We start from the raw sequence: 17,516 nt of genomic DNA, 5'->3' as shown, positions 1-17,516 counted from the left end.
TGTGGGATTGTATCAGGGACCTTCATCATCATCTCAACTCCTCTGTCCTCTCTTGAGTCAGGGTAGGATCACATCATCAAAACAGTTAACAAGAGCCAGGTGATCTGATGAAGTTGCTGATTTGAATAGACAAGTATTGACATTTTTGTATTCAAATATGATTGTTTTCTAGCAACTGTTTTAAATATTTGACTACTATTGGGTTTATAGCACCTCTAAAAGATGCTGTAGGAGCCACATATTCCTTATTTCAGACAAATTATTGAGATACAATGACCAGTGTTATTGCTATGATATTAAAGACAATATTAATCTTTATGACCATTACAGTAAGTTAAAGGAGTTAATTGATCGCTTCTTCAGCAATCATATTACACATTCACCAAAGACTGAATCAGATTTGGAAAGATATTATTCCATTTAAGCTCCTGAAAGGTGAAACATTGAGCTATAAGCTGACTGTTGAAAGGCAGAACATTGTACAAGCTAATGAAAAATTTTCCCTGCTGCTAGATTCAAAAGGAGTGAAGTGGTGGCGGTTTTGTGTGTTCAGAGTATTCAGAAATGTTTTTGAGAGCTTTTTGCTTTTCATGTATTGAACTTGAAAATACTTTTTTCAAAGTGTTATTAAATAATGTATTTCAGTCTCTAGGTCTTTTTTGTTCAACTGCTGCCTTCCTCACTGGGTAAAAATCCCTGAAACGTAAAACTTTTTCATTAAATACTCACATATTCTACCTTGGCCATGCCAATATTTTCCTTTCTAAGATTTCCTCCCTATCTAGCTTTCTGTCAGACTAGAGGCCCTGTAAATTAACATTGGCTGATATTTGTAGTCACAGAATAATTTCATCCTTTCCCACTACCATCTTGACATGAAAGGACTACAGTATCCTTTTAGCGAGTGCCTCAAGGTATGAGCCAATTTTGCTCTGTTGACTTCAAGAATTGTACTGCAGAGTTTTCAGTTTCCTCTGAATTCATTAGCATTATTTGTTTTACATTGTGGCTCCTTTGGATCAAGCCTAGAAGTCAAATGCTCTTATATTATTATCATTTTGAAAATAATTGTTGAATTTGAAATAGCTGAGTTTAATACCATAATTACCAGGTAAAACATTGTCAAAATAAAATTGTAGGAATCCAAGGAACATCTGTTTCTGACAGTTTCGGAGAATAGTCTCAAAAGTTTGTAAGTTCATCTTAGACCAGAATATCTATAATTTTTAAGCTTAGTTTAGGAAAGCATTTGAATGTATATTTAAAAAAAAAAAATAAAAAATTAAGGTATTTTCTTCAGGTGTCAGTGACTGTATTCAGATTATGGGCATCTTGCAACATTTCAGAGTTCCTGGATTCAAATGCATGCTTCAGGTGCAGACTTCCCTTTTATTCTTAGTGTGGCTTCACATTTATTCCTAGTCTGTCTCAACCCTGCCACTGTAACTGAATTTGTTACTTGCAAATGCGTTGTCCAGCCTTAATGAACCAAAGTAATGCTCAACCTCTGTGGTAAACCCAAAGGAATATTATAAAAGAAAAACAGCAAAAAAAGTCTACTTTACCTGTAGTACTGTACACAAGAATTCCTTAGTGACAGCATAGGACAAACCCAGAATTTCAACATATTTTTCCAACATCTATTGTGAATGGATTGCTTACTATTTTAGTTCAATGCATATTCAATGCAACCCCAAAATGTATATTGTTAAAACCAGAAAACAGCACCTGTAATAAACAAAAAACAAAAAAAGTTTTAATATTATTTTTACGGGGTTTTGCTCATAAAAAACCTTTTTGAATGTCTGTAAAGCTAGCACTGGTGAAACCATATCTGGAGTGCTGTGTCTGGTTATGGGCTCACCTGTACAAGAAGGACGTGGACATATGTAAGGAGCAAATACAGTGAAGGGATATGAAAGTGATGGAGGGACTGTCATAGGAAGGGAGGCTGACAGAGCTTGGACTGTTCAACCTAGAAAATAGTAGACTCAGGGAGATCTAATCCAAGTGTACTAATAACTGGTGGAGAAAGTAAAGAAGATAGAGCCATGCAGTTCTCAGTGGTGCAGAGTGACAAGGATGAAAGACAACAGGTGCCAACTGAAATAAAGGAAATTCTTTAACATGGTAATTTTCTTCACTTTAGAAAAGACTTTTTCACCGTGAGGGTTTTTGAATGCTGGATTAATTACCCAGGGAGGTGGTGAAATGTTTATCCTTGGAGATACTGAAACCTAACTGATAATGTCCTTGAGCAAACTTCTGTAACTGATGGTGCTTGGAGCTGTGGCTCTGAGCTGTGAAACAACTTGAATATGAAACTGGACACTTGTGTGAACAGGCTTTTTAGTGCAGATAGGCACGATTTTGTCCATTTTTGTGAAGAAGAAAATATACTGTGTGATTGTATGGGAAATGTACATGGTTTACAAGCTGAATGTAGATTGAGGCCACAGTGTATGTTATTTACAGCTGTTGTATGGGAATGTTGAGGGATTGCCATGTCTTGATCTCTGACTTTTCATTATATGCCATAGAAGTGAGGATGCATTTTTGCAATTTTGTTAGTCTAAGAAATGGGTCTAATCATTCCCCAGAAAAAAATAGTGATAATTATTTTTGCAGTAAAAAAAGGAATCTCTAAAATGGTTATGTGACATGAGAATAAAAGGTAGGAGCTCTGATGGAAACTAGCAAAAACTTTTTAGTACAGGTTTCCCAAACATTGTTCTGTAGACTAAGACACTGTGGTGATACGTGAAGAATGGGATTGTTATTTGTCTAGTTATTTGCAAGAGAACTCTAATTTTCCATATGAGCAATTCAATTAGCTATCATAGAGAAGCTGTGAGATTTTTTGCTTCTGCAAGGTGCAAAGGGAGCAATTCATGCTGGGCTTTTGTTCTTGGAAAATTAATGTTTGGCTTTACATTGTTGCTAGATTGTTTGTTTTCAGGAGATTTGCTATCTTCCATGATGCATTTTAAAAGTTTTGTTTAAGACACTTAGCCAAGACTCCTTTTTGCACTTTAGCAGTAAATAGATAGAGGAAGAAGTATGACGATGACAATAACCATCTTGACAGTCATCACTGAGGAAAGAGCATTAAAAATATAGTCTCATTTAATTTATAATCAGAATTATGATAGTATTTAGCATTCCCTGTCCCCTGAGAAGTCATAAATATTCCACTGCTGGAAAATCGGCAGCAGCCATCTATTTCCCATTTCCCCTCTCCCCTTTCACCTTTCCCCTTGCCTCTTCTGGAAACACTGGGAAGGGTAATACAGTAATGCCACCTACTACCTCAAATACATGGCGAAGTTGAAAAGTTGCGTCTTTCTGTGTCTTTCACAGCAACCTTTGCCAGGCAAACATGCAGAGCATATTTTAGAGCTGTCCCCTTGGCCCAGTACTTGAGGGATGACAGACAGTGTTGTCATGCAGGAAGGTGTTTTTCTGTGAAAATCCAGCTTTTCACATCTTTTTTCATGTGTTGAATCAAATTCATGGATTAAGATACACATGATTAAAAACAGTTTGTAAAGCCTGGATTTGGCTAGCATGATATTATAACAAGATGATGTCCCAGTAAGGATCAGTGTGGTGCATTTTTGCTCCCACTTTTTGAGTTCTTTGTCATGATGATTGTTTGATTGTTGCCCCCTGTTGGAAGTGAAATGTTGAACTCAAAATTACAGTATTTTTGTAAATTATTCTGTGTAAATTTGAGACTTTGAAAATGGTAATGGTAGTGCAGCAACCTAAGATCATACCAGGTCTTGCAGGACCTTGTCACCAGGTCCTTGGCTTTGTTTTTTCTCTGTCTAGGCCTCTTTCTGTTTTGTCAGTCTAGGCCTCTTTCTTAGCTGTGAGCTCCGGTAACATGGTCACTGGGTAAGTCCTCTCACACCTAGAAGAATTTTTTCTAATTTTCTAATTTTTCCACTAAATTACTGCTAATTTACGTGATGAGTCTTGTGATGCAGTTGGTACAAAGTATAGATGCCTTTGTTAGTGTGTGTGTGTTCGGCAGAGAGAGCTTCCTAGGAACTGGTGAGTGCAGACCTGACACAATCCTCTTCTAGTCCTTTGTGTCTTTCCATATGTGGACAGCTGTTACAGGCGTGTGGCCAGTGTGCTCTGCAAATGAGTCATTTAGGTCATACTGAGTGTATGGGACAAAAGAAATCATAACAAGAGTGTGTTGCAATTAGCGCAAACTGTGCTGCTCTGACATACTCAACAAGTCAGGCACAAGATTTGGCCAAAATACAGGAAACAAAACACTTCATATCTTCTGGAAAAAATAAATAATATCTACCTAATTCTTTTTTGTAAGCATTTGGATTCTTTAAGTGTTTCTCCATAAGCTGAGCAAAGAACTTACTGGCATTCTCACCATTTATAGTTTGAGATCCACTGGGGTATGTTTCAGTCAGCAAAGTCAGCATGCAGCAAAGATGCGCTGTGGTTAACAAAACATGAGTTACTTGAATATGTAAACCATTAGTGATCTTTATTTTCAATGTGTGATGGAAATTAATTTTAGGGGAAATGTGTCACATTTGCTGGTAGCTATCTGATTTATGCATATGTTGTCATGCCAATGCAGCATCAAGCTGTAAAGAAAGTCTTTCTTTGGTCAGTATTTCATTTTCATAAAGGCTAACAGTATCTTCTGTTAGCCCATTAGCAGGATTATAAAACTTGAAGCACACATGGTAATAAATCTCCTCCAATTATCAAGCTGTAAAAAGCAGCTTACTGGTAATTTCAGTGTAGTGGCTTACTCACTGATATGGGAATCCATCTTTCTTTGTAAATAGAGCAGAGATTGCCTAAGGCTGGGCCCACCTGCAGAAGGAGAGGTCGTCCAAGTCAAATGGCCTGATGGAAAACTGTACAGTGCAAAGTATCTGGGAACAAACACAGCTCACATGTATCAGGTGAGTATCTGTATTTATTACTGTGTGCCTATTTTTCATATGTCTTTATTGCAAATTGCTTATTTGGCTGTAGCATTGGAGAGGCCAGCCTCACCTTCGAAGCTGCAAAAGGCTGGAGTTCAGACTTTTATTTTAGCTGCTAATGGATTTAAACTAATAAATAAATCTGACTAAACCATTAACAAGTGCTGTCACTCTTTGGGAGTTGAAGTTTCACCTGTTCCTATGAAATCAAGAAAATGGCTTATTTAATAAGAACTCAGGTGAACTGGTGGAACATTAAGATTGAAAGATAACATTTGTTATTTTCTCCAGGTTATTTACTTTTATTTGTTGTCAGGTAATTATACAATTAATGATACAAAGTTAAGTATTGGTGTGTGACTACAATGAGCCTTAGGCGTTTCATAAAAGGATGGAAGGGAGGATAGTAAAAAGAAAAGCATAAACAGCTCCACTTTGATTTGTCTGAGGCACTTTTGAATTAATTAAAACATAATCTAAGGAGCATTTTATCCTTAGCAAAGTCAAAAGGGAACTGAAGACTGAAGGCAAGGCTAAAAGGCTGACTTCTGATTTCAGAGACACAATAGTTGTTTTTTTATGTGCTTGCCTTTGAGAAAAATCAGTCAGCAGTTTGAATGGTAGAAACTGCAATAAAACAATCACAATAACAATAGCACTTCTGAAAGAATGAGAATCTAGGTACATTTCATTTATATATATATATAATCATTTTCACTTGTGTAACTCTCTTCATCTGAGGGCTTCACATTACTCTACAAAAATGGCAAATTTACTATTATATCTGTAGATAAATTAAGGCACAGGGAGGCTAAATGACTTGCTGCATTGACCTTCTCACTTTGCCAATGACTTGAAATCGAGCTAAAGTCCTCAAATGCCTGATCCCTTGAGCTAGTCTCTAAATCTTACCTCTTCCCTTATATTTAGCAGCTGTATTATGTTGTGAAGGTGAAAAGTTCTTTATAAAATATAAAGATTATTGTTCTATAGTAACATTAATCTTCAAATCATTTAATCTTCTGAACTGCTGGTCTTCTGAGGAATACTGTGAGGAAGATTAGATGAATGTTGTTATCTTTCATGTCTGAAGGGGTCTGACATAGTCAAAACAAACTTCTTGGTCTTATTTTAGACCTCTTGAACAACGTGATGAAACCAGTTTAGTTTAAGGAAAATGGATTAGCAAGCCCAGGTTCAGTGAGGTTTTGCGTTCCTTGGAGCATAGCAGTCATAGGAGATTACTGTAAACTCCCTTGTAACAACCCCTATCATGGTGAAATACCAAAGAATAAGGATTAGAGGGAGTCCAGATTGCACTACATAGGACTTTGGAGACAAGTATTTCAATCTGTAGGGAGGGACAGGAGGCTGCCACAACATGGCCACAGGTTACAGTCTATGACATGGAAGGTGCAAGGTTAACTTCAAGACACATTAGTAGTTCTTCCTCTGGTCTTTCTACACAGCCTGTCTGAAAGCTCCTAGGACCCATAAATACACATACTCCATTCTTCGTCTGGATTGTGAGATCTCTTTTGCACCTTTGAGATTCTCTTACCAAGTCTTTTGTATGATCTCTTAGATAGTATGACAAAATGATAGACTGCAAAGGACTCTCTGGAACTAGTGTTTTGATCTAATAAGGGAAATCTGTTCTACTTGGATAGATCTGTGAGTTGTCCTCATGTTCATGAGACATCTGTACCAAACGTGACAGTACTTGTGCATGCAGGATCTATATGTGACACAATGCACCAGAATCTGTATCATCCATTTTGTCATCCAAGCATCCTACACAATCCCAGAGCAAAGTAATACATGCCAAATGAAGCAGGTATTCAAATGGAATTGTTAATGTGATCTGCTTTTGATTTTTTGATCATTTTTGATATTGGCATTCACTATTTTGAGTTGCACTTAAGATTCTGAAATTATTCATTCTCTCTTAATTACTTTCTAACAATTCCAGCTGACCCTTTAATTTATGATGTCCTGATAAAAGAAAATCTTACGGAGGGAACAACATACTACGCAGACACAGCAGCAGAAGTCCAAATAAAATACCTTGTTGGATAAAATTGATTATTTGAAATATAGTATCTGCAGTCTGAATTAAATTGGAGCTATTAGAGATGGTGGGTTTATATTTTGCATGAATCATGATAGTACTGAAAGTCTTAGAGGAGCTCTTGCTGTGTTTTTCTTTAATGGTAGGCAAATTTATTTCCAGTACAGTATGCTGAATTACAGCGGAAGAACTTGCAGTTACTCTTCATAGTAAACATTCAATTATTTTGTACTGCAAGCCTACCAGAGTCTACCAGATGAAGCAGTTGCTTCCTCCTGCACACTACCAGTAAAAACATTGCCCATTCAGGAGTTCGTTTTCTGATCGTGTGGAGCTGGCAGAGTACATTTCCTGCCCAGTTCTTTCACCAGTGATGCAAAAAACATTACCAACTGTATTATGCAAAAGTATAGTATCAAATGTATTGTGCAGTAAGAAGCAGGAATAGCAGAGAGGCTGCTCCTGCATCTTGGTGAAAAATACCTAAAATTGCCATCATTTTATTAAATAATCTTAAGTCAAACTGATCTTTAAGTTTCTCTGACATTTGACTAACAGACTAAGTTTATAGGGTTAGTTACAGGAACAGAGAGGAGCAAGGATGACTTTTGTGACTTCGTTATTTATCTGTGCTCTGTGGATTTTAAGTGTGTTCCAGATTTATGCATCCTTGTTAAATGCTGTAAAAAAATTGTTTTTGAAGATGTTCATAGATCTGTACCCTGGCTTTTGAGACTGGATACAGTGTATTGGATTTTTCAGCTGTGCACAATGAATCTGACATACTCCATCGTGACAAGGTTTTCATTTGAACCTACAAAACCCTATCTATTTACAAGTTCAAATATATGATTTTTCAGTTTTATCTATAAAAATACTTTTGGTAAATTAGTGTTTTCCTATGTTTTTATTTGGGCTGATTCTTCCAGCCTAGGTTTGTTGTCATTCATATAGTCTCATTAATTCACCTAAGAATGTAGAATGGGACTTCTTTTAACTTTATCCCAAACTTTAAAGTGCAGTTTCTTTGGGAACTAAAACTGCAGTCATAGATAATAGCTGAAATTCGGAATTGTTAAATGGAGTATTAAAAATAATAAATCAGCACCTACTGAAAAAGCTTAAATGCTTCCAAGTCTCAGCATTTTAACATTCCCTACACCTAGTTACATTTCCTTTCTCATTTTCTGCTAACGGGGTTCATGTTGGATTAAATCTAAACCTAAGCATGATAAAGCTTTTCATCTTCTGAACAGAGCATTTTAAAGAAATTCCATCAGATTCAATAAAATTCTGTTAACTGGTATTTCCTTAGTTGTCACTCATACTTTCTTTCTTTTGACAGGGTCTTCCTCAACCTTGAATCACAGGATGTTAAAATTAATTCTTTATTTATTAGAAGCAAGTAAAAAAATGAGAGGCAAATAAAAGACATTTTAATTTGTCATTCCTACAAAATGATGTTGTCAGTGTTGTTACTGCTCAGCATTCCTAATCTAATACATTTTACTTTATTTTATATGTGTCAGTGTAGATTTTGAAGTCTTTTTGGTTAAATATTATTTTCAACTTCTTATGTGTTGCATTTCTGAAGAAATATAATTTTTTTGTGTTTTATCCTACTTTCATTTCCTTAAATGAACAGCAAAATATTTGTGTATAAATCATCTGTGTTTGTACATATATTTTTGTCTGGAGACATTCCCAGAAACATCCTGCAAGAGTTAAATTACACTTTTATTTTTAAATACCTATTTTTTCAATTAGGTTGAGTTTGAAGATGGTTCTGAAATAGTAATGAAGAGAGAAGAGATCTATACACTAGATGAAGAGCTTCCTAAGAGAGTAAAAGCACGATATGTAAGTATTTTCTGATGATAACTTTATAATATAGATATGCTCAAAGTGCCAATAATAGTATCCTTGGCTTTATTCTGTATTTTCAGTTAAAATCAGATAAATGTTTTGTGAAGCCTGGAAACTGGCTAAATCAGCATAAAAATTAGTGCAAGCATCTATTTGCTAGTGAAAATGGTTAGTTGTTCTTCCAGTACAGGCAAATGCTGTTGTCAAACATAATTCTTCTCTCCTAGATGCGACAGCTTGGTTGATCATCTGTCAAATCATGAATTGTTAACTTAGTAAATATTTAAATTGACAGACATTCTGTTATTTTAGTATACTTATAACATGTGTATACTTTTTACAAAACTTTCCAAGCTCAGAGCTTTGTGATTTTTAAAGCATTAAATTTAATAAAAATGCAATTAACTTTTTCTAAGAAACAAAGTGCCTAATCAGAACTCATTAATGTCACTGGCAGGACTTATCAGCATTTCAATGGTCTTTGGTTTAAAACCAAATCTTTGCTGTATTTTTTGTTTCCTGCAGTTTCAAATACCCACCAACCAGCTAGTCATTTATGTGTATGCCATGTGGAAAAGTGTTGAGGTTCATAAAGAATGTAACACTTAAATCTTGAAAAGGGAAAGTTCTACCATGCAATTGTGGGAGGAGACAAGATGATTGCTGTTACCTGTGTTTGTCATTAATGCTAAATATTGTGCAATTCATTCCATTACTAAGTCTTCTTAGAAGAGCACTATGTTGTTCTCATGTCCATGTTCCATTTTAGAGCTGTTCGTTTAAAACTGCATTGCGAGACAAATGTTAGCTTTCCTAACATGTAAAACCAAAGTGTGAAAATGCAAATATCTTGTCATAATTGAGAACAAGGAATATTTCACTGTTGTGAATAAAAAATTTCCTCTTGAAGAATCTTTCAGTGAAGCTTTGAAAGGGAGCACAGTATACAGTATGTTTTTCATTACTGCAGGGAGGTGGGCTCATACACAATACCTGTTCACACGTCCATTATGTGACATTAATTAGCTGATTCTTCAAAGATGGGTGCAAGTTGTAGGGGAATGATGTGTAAAGATTCTTCAGGTACCTCAGCTTATATGAGTTTGGTAGACTGACAGCATTACACGGTGAGGTAGTTGAAGAAGGTTTCAGTCCAACTTCTCCTTTTCTATGCTTTTTGCCACATGAAGCTGCCATCATTGTTATTATCATCATTTGCTTTCATCCAGTTCTCAGCAGCCAACCCCAACATGGATACTGTATTTTTCAGAAGCTAGCAGTGTGCCAAAGGACAGGATTGACGTCATGTATGAAAGAGGTGGTAAAGCTGGGAAAGAGAGACAGAGAAATGTGGGGCTGTTAGCCTGCCAAGAGGGTGTTAACCAGCAGGGTGCTCTGTTTTACTGAAGGAATAGAATAGGATTAGGGCAGCTCTTTTTAATGGAAGGTATTAATATAATCAGATATTCTTGGCTAAGATGCTTTTTTGTCAATGTATTTGGGATAAGTGCACTCATTTTTTGGCATCCTGACCATCTAGGGTTAAGATAATTGTCTTGGAAAACATTAAATAAACCATCTGGTTATATTCAATGAGATTTTTTCTTAAAAACATTCCATTACCAATTCTTATTTTAAAGACTATGTGTAAAAAGCATTTATAATTAACTGCATCTTCCGTAGAATGTAAACTGTAATTGTATGTAAGGATGTAATGTAAACTGTAGAATGTAAAGTGTTGCATTTCCCTAAGTTTAACAATGCAAAGATAGTTGGGTTAATACTACTTCTAAAACTTGAATTTTTGTAGGTCAATAATTATTTTTTTCTTATTTGACACATATTAACTTCATAGGGTAGTTAAGTATAGGTTAAAGACATCAAATGTGGTTGACTATATAAAATAAAACCACAGCCTGCGCTCAGACCTTTCCATTATTTTCTACTATTGCCTCAAATTCTATAAATGTGTACCTTAGTTCTCAAGTTATGTCCAACATCTCCATGTGAACCTCAAGCTGAAGACTGTGCAGTTAAAGACAGCTTATGGCAGTGTTTCCATCTCTTGAAATAAATGACACCAATTCCTTCTAACTGATGCTTTTCTTAATCCTGGGAATTTTACCGTGACTCCAGTAGTGGAAGTTCATCCAAAAATTTCTGCCACTGCTTTTTTTGAAATGGTTTGCTGTTTGCTGTCCTGCTGCTTTATTTCAGTTGATTCACAACTGTTTTAAGTTTGCTGACAAACAACTGAACTTGTGACTCTGATTCTTCACAAATGAGGCAGTGTGCAGGTTTCTTTTCAGAGATCCATGTTGTAGTACCTTGCATTTAAAACTTTTCTGAATAACACAGAGTAGTGGGTAATATTTGGTACTGCTAGGATCAAACCTGCCCAACAATTGCATCAATTCCATGTTGCTGTTTTTCACCTGGAATCAGAGTGTGACCTCTGGATAAAATAAAAACTAGCAACTGGTGTTAGTCATGTGTTTCTAAAGAATACTATGGACCTAGAGAATTAAATGAGTAGTACATGCAAAATATGGAATACTAAGAATTATATTTTAAATGTGCATGCAATATATATATTTAATATTTAGACACTTTCCTGAAAACAGTTTTAATTGCATAATCAGTAATGTAGGTAACTTGATACTATCTAGTGAAATAGATCTGTGTTTCCATATAACTTGCCTAAAATATGCCAGAATATGATGGCCTGTATGAAGCTGTATGTATAATTAACGTCTGTTTTAGTCTACAGCCTCTGTCATGAGATTTGAAGACACATTTTGTGGAGCAGATACTATCTTGGGAGAGAAGAAGAGGCAGAGAGTATTGAGTTCCCGCTTTAAGAATGAATATGTGGATGATCCAGGATACCGCACCTTCTTAAAAAGCTCATTCCAGAAGAAATACCAGGAAGGGCTATAAAGGAAGCAAGAGATGGAGGGGGATGTTGATAAAAAAGCATGCAGGATTATTTGCAATTGGTTTTGGTTTAATTGAACACTCACTTTTACAATGAACTAATCCATACACCGACCTCATAAACTGAAGTACTTGACTTCTGATTTCTCCAGTTAATGTACTAAAGATTTTGTAATGTTTTGAAATATGAAACTAAGGGGGAAACAAATGAGGGTAAGAGGGATTACACAGTGATATGCTGAACAAAACTTTCAGTCTTGCTTGCATTAAGTGGTAAAATGCCCTTTGTATTATGAGAGAAGATTCACATTCAGAAGGGGAATCTTAGTGAACAGAGATAATCTCAGTGACTCATTTTTTTTCTGCAGACAGGAAAGGATGTTAAGTTTAATAATTGTTAAGTTCAATAATAGCAGTTTTTATAAAACATTTTTAAAAGAGATGCAAATATGTACAGTATTAAACAAAAGCTGTACTTAAATTTGTGCAGTGCTTTTACATTTTTATGTCACTGCTGCTTTCAATAGGGTTTGATGTGGACTCAGCTGTTGACTTAGGTATTTTTGGCTTTTAAGAGCGATACCTTCTGTGCAGCAAAGGTATTTTGTATATTTAGAGGGACAGATTTTGGCAGTTATTTATAAACAAGGTTTTCAAAAGATCTATTAAAAGTACCTATTTGTAAAATACAATTTCCTTTCATTATGTGTAAAAAAAAAATAGAGTTTAAATATATATGCTTAATAGCCTAGTTTTGAATGAATATATTATGGTCTTCCTGTTAAAATAATATTCTATCAATGTAACAATGTTTTAAAACAAACAAACGAACAAACAAACAAACAAGTACTGTCCTTTTACTAGCAGCATTTTCTCTGTTGATGTGATTTTCAATCCCATTATTTTATACCTATAGAAATCAAGAAACCTCACTTTATGCAATATGCATGTAGTTTCCTGAACACAACAGAATATACATACAGACACTCAGATGGCTTGGTGTTAAAATGCGAACCTGATAAAGACCATACTTTCATTTCTTGTCTATTTCCCTTCAGTCTTTGGGATCCTGACCTTTTTGGATGTTTCACAGAAAGAAGAAAGCCTGAATTTGTCTGAACGCTTGGGTATGTGAAACTAGGCAGGCGCTTTATCAAAATGACATCATCAGTTTCTTCTAAATTGGACCATCAGCAGGATTTCTGACTGTCTGCCACAGGAAAAAGAACCCTCTCAAAATCCAATCTAAATCTGAGCACTGCTGTTTCCAGGGTTCTGCTTGCAAAAAAAACTGAGTATATGGACCCAGATAATTTTTTGTGAGAAGCCCTGTCCTTTATATACTGAAACACACAGATCTTTGTTTCACTGTAGCCCTGGCATGATTATTCTTATTTTTTTTTGAACGGACTGTGAAATCTTTTCATTTACTATGTGTCACCTCAATTGGCAATTTTTCTGTTTTGCATTAACTATCTTTTCTTGTACCATGAAATCACTCAGAATCCCTTTAGTCTAAGAAACTGCTTAGCTGTGACAATTGGAATGTATTTCTAATTGACAATACTTTCTCTAGAGGTAGTGGGTTGTACTGGGTACTGCCTAGCATATTTCAGAATATCAGCGCTCTTTCTGCTATTGTAAAGGAAAAATAAAAACTAATGATGTATTTGCAAAATGCAAGATTCCTGTTGCCTTCTAGAGTTGAATGCAGTTGATAACCTATTTATTGATGCTTCGTTTCAGAATGATGTTGTAGCATAAGGGTGCTTTTGTGATCCACCATGAAGGTTTAAAACAGCTATGACGTTATTAATTAGCTAAATACATATACATATATTTTGTAATTAAAGAGATGATGCTATGTGGTATTACAGAGGCTAGAGATTGAATGTATGTTCTTGGATCAGTTATGACACTGTGAATAAACTGTGTCTTCTCTATATAATGATTCCAGCATCTTTCTTTTCAAGTTCCTTGAAATTTGCTGATTAAAGTGCTGCAAAATTTTTTTACAACATTTATGCAAAAAACATTAGTTGGCTTGCTTCCCCTTCTACATTTCATCAAAAAAAAAAAAAAAAAAAATCTTTACTGTGGAAGTTCCAGAAAGCTTTGTAATGATTTCTAACTTTTGTAAGGTGCTATAAAATACCTGCTTGTGTAAAAGAAAAGCGTAGTCATTGTCAGGATCGCAGTTTCGTGCCTCCTGTCTCAAGACCTCATGGCCCTTGCAAACTGGATTGGCTAGACAACTGGCATAGAAAGAGCTTTCCTGTTTCTTTAGAACTCCTGAAAAGCCACATTTTTCAGTTCCTTGTCAGGTATTGATATGGACCTTTCAGGCATGTGAGAGAGCAGATTCACATGCAGTGGTGGGTGTGCCATGGGCTGGGGAAGCAGGAGCTTGCCACTGTCTGAATTGGGTGGGTGAGCACCAAAAAAGGGTTGGTTGCTGTCTGTGTAACCAGTTCTCAATAGCCACATTCTTGCTTCCATAAACCTTTTATGTGTTATTTTTGTCCTGGTGTAAGGGCCAGATATGTCTTTTCTGATGAAAAAACATGGTGGTATTCATGACCATTTCACTTAGACTGTCTGTGTGAGGAAAAGCAAAGTAAGTAGGAAGACAGAAGTGTTACCTAAATGGGCTAACTGAATCAGTGGTGGTTTTTCTAGGATAAAAGAAATATAAAAATTGAACATCCTTAGCAAGAGAGCGCTGCACACCTCAAGACAGGAAGGAACCATGCTGTTTCTATTATCTTACACATACAATGGCGAAGTAATTGTTTTGGATATTTAAGAGTCCTGACGGGTATGAGTGTGCTTGTGAGTGTTCATACACAAAATAGTGGTTTGACAAGGATACACTGAATTGTTTTTTTTCATGATATTCTTGCTCATCTGAAAAACATCAAGGAAGTGTCTGAGGTACCCGAATTTATGCTGGCTTGTGAAGTAGAATGCTTTAGCACTGCAACTGTGATTTCCACAGCTACAGCTAAGGTGTGATAAAATCAAATTACTAGAATTAGATAAAAATTAGATTACTTCTTTTGAAACATATTTGCTTTTGTATTACTGCAGCAAAGTAATTTTGTTGATGCTTAATAGGAGCTCTACAATATAGTGTTGTGCTACAGTGGTTAAAAGTTTTCAGTTAAAAAGAGTAATAGATGAATTCCTACAAAATATTTTTGCGTTGAAGCTTGTTTATACTTTCCAGCTGTGATGTAAATGAACAGCAATTTTTTGTAACACAGAATCACAGAATGGATGGGGTTGAAGGGAACTCTGGAGATCACCTAGTCCAACCCCCTGCTAAAGCAGGTTCACATAGAGCAGGTTGTAAGAAATTTCATCCAGGTGGTTTTTGAATGTTTCCAGAGAAGGAGACTCCACAACATCTCTGGGCAGCCTGTCCCAGTGCTCTGGCACCCTCAGGGTAGAGTAGTTCTTCATCATGTTCAGAAGGAACTTCTTGTATTGCAGTTTGTGCCTGTTATGTCTTGTGCTGTTGCTTGGCATTACCGCAAAGAGTCTGGCCCAATCCTCTTGACACGCACCCTTAAGTTATGTAGATGTTGATAAGACTCCCCTCAGTCTTCTCCAGGCTAAACAGGCCCAGCTCTCTCAGCCTTTCCTCATAAGGGAGATGCTCCAGGCCCCGTATCATCTTTGCAGCCCTCCACTGGACCCTCTCCAGTAGTTCTCTGTCTCTCTTGAACTGGAGAGCCCAGAACTGGACACCATGCTCCAGATGCAGCCTCACCAAGACAGAACAGAGGGGGAGGATCATCTCCCTCGACCTGCTGGCCACGCTCCTAACACACCCCAGGATCCCACTGGCTGCCTTGGCCACCAGGGCACACTGCTGGCTCATGGGCAACTGGCTGTCCACCAGCACTCCCAGGCCCTTCCTCGCAGCGCTGCCTTCCAGCAGGTCAGCCCCAGCCTGTGCTGGTGCGTGGGGTTGTTCCTACACTTGCCTTTGTTGCATTTAAGTTCCTCTCTGCCCAGCTCTCCAGCCTGTCCAGGTCTGGCTGAATGGTGGTGCAGCTTTCTGGGGTATCAGCTGCTCTTCCCAGTTTTGTATCATCAGCAAACTTGCTGAGGGTGCACTCTGTCCCTTCCTCCAAGTCATTGATGAATAAGCTGATATAAATACTATCCTGCTATATTTTGTATGTAAACATCAGGATATCAGAGAAGGTAATACGGTACCCTGATACTTATAAACAAAATATAGCAGGATAAAAGCTGACTCTATTTATGCAGTTCCACCCTTTCTGATTTTGTGAGGTGTTGTCCTGTGTAGAAGGCATAATAAGAAAAAATACTGATAAGCTAAATACTGCTTGAATGATCATCTGGCTAAATAACACATAGTTGTATTCACTATCTGTTCTGCTTGATTTAGCCCTCTCTGTTGTCACAATCACAACTGTTAACTTTGATAATAGATGAAGGCAAAATGATAATTTCACTTGCTGTTATGAAAAACTGCTTTTTCTTGAGTGTCTAAATGTTGTAGCGTTATTTCTTTCTTCTTTTTACCCAAGTGAATTGTTTCTTGCCAGTGTCCAATTACACACTGGCAGGAGAGATGGTTTATGTATCGTGGGCAAGAGGAATCTTTCCTACACATATGCATGAAAGGCATATCAATTTTTTTAAAAAATTGAAGAACCATCTGATAAATTTATCACACACCTTTGAACCTCAGAAGTCATCTCTGAGGCCTCTAGTCTTGAATTCCAAATGCCTTAGATAGCATTTTTCTCTGACACATCTAGAAAAAAGAAAATGAGTGATTGTGTGGTAGATCATAAAGGTTTTACTGGAGTTCATCTGAGCTGTTGTATATATTGTTTACTTGGTTATGCCTTTACTGTTACTATCAGACTGAATTGTCCTCCAGCCATGTTGCCGAAATGTTATTCTCAACACTTGAATATAATTCTTCTATACCTAGATTCGTAGGCAGAGCTGGTAGCTGCCAAAATTTTCTTCTGCAAGAGCCTGTTTTGAGTTACTAAAAGCTTTGGCAATTTATATCTCTTTCAGTTTAAATTTGTATGTGTCAGTTTGTGCCTGAAAAACATCAGGGAACTCTACTTTCAGCAGTTTGGTCATTTGGAAGGATTTGGGAGAGGAGTATTAATGAAAAAAACTCTTCATTCTTTCTGTCCTGAAGTTTCCCAGCCATTTATTTGAGAACCTCTGTGGTTCCTTTATACAGTGGAACAGGGACTTGCTGGTGGATCGGGAACAGGAGGTTCCCGTTAGGTATTAGAAAGAGGTTTGTTAGTGTTTCTACAAATGTGCAGTCATTTGACTGAGCTATCATAAACTGACCGGTCTGTGGACAGAGCTCTGAGATGACGTCTCAGAAGAGCCTGTGCCACTCACAGTGCTTGGCCCACCCAGTCCCCTTCTGTGGTGATGGAGGGGACTGTGCATGTATTGCCATGAGTCAGCTCAGCACTTACCTTGCCAGGCTTGCAAACTGAGAGGGCCTTTTCTTGTTGATTCTAGTTATTTCAATGGAGCACAGAGAGGCTCTCCTTTGTTCTCAATGCTCTGCTGATGTTGCTGCAGTAGTATAGAAAAATGGGAGAAAAAAGCATCTGACTTCAGTAGAAAGGTGTGAAGAGTTCAAG

At 36.7% G+C, this 17,516-nt stretch overlaps 1 protein-coding gene across 2 annotated transcripts in view; it reads left to right on the top strand.

The window, feature by feature from the left end:
- The window catches only part of KDM4C (lysine demethylase 4C), a 275,997-nt gene extending 262,204 nt beyond the window's left edge, over positions 1-13,793 (top strand). For both annotated transcript variants that reach the window (XM_037373478.1, XM_037373479.1), the window contains 3 exons: positions 4,833-4,952; positions 8,815-8,907; positions 11,677-13,793. In XM_037373478.1, coding sequence (XP_037229375.1) covers positions 4,833-4,952; positions 8,815-8,907; positions 11,677-11,853 — 390 coding nt within the window. In that variant the 3' untranslated portion in view covers positions 11,854-13,793. The remainder of the gene's footprint in view (positions 1-4,832; positions 4,953-8,814; positions 8,908-11,676) is intronic.
- The last annotated feature ends 3,723 nt before the right edge of the window (positions 13,794-17,516 follow it).

This window comes from Falco rusticolus, chromosome Z (assembly GCF_015220075.1).
Source record: "Falco rusticolus isolate bFalRus1 chromosome Z, bFalRus1.pri, whole genome shotgun sequence".
Lineage (NCBI taxonomy): Eukaryota > Metazoa > Chordata > Aves > Falconiformes > Falconidae > Falco > Falco rusticolus.
This window is presented reverse-complemented; position numbering and strand designations above follow the sequence as displayed.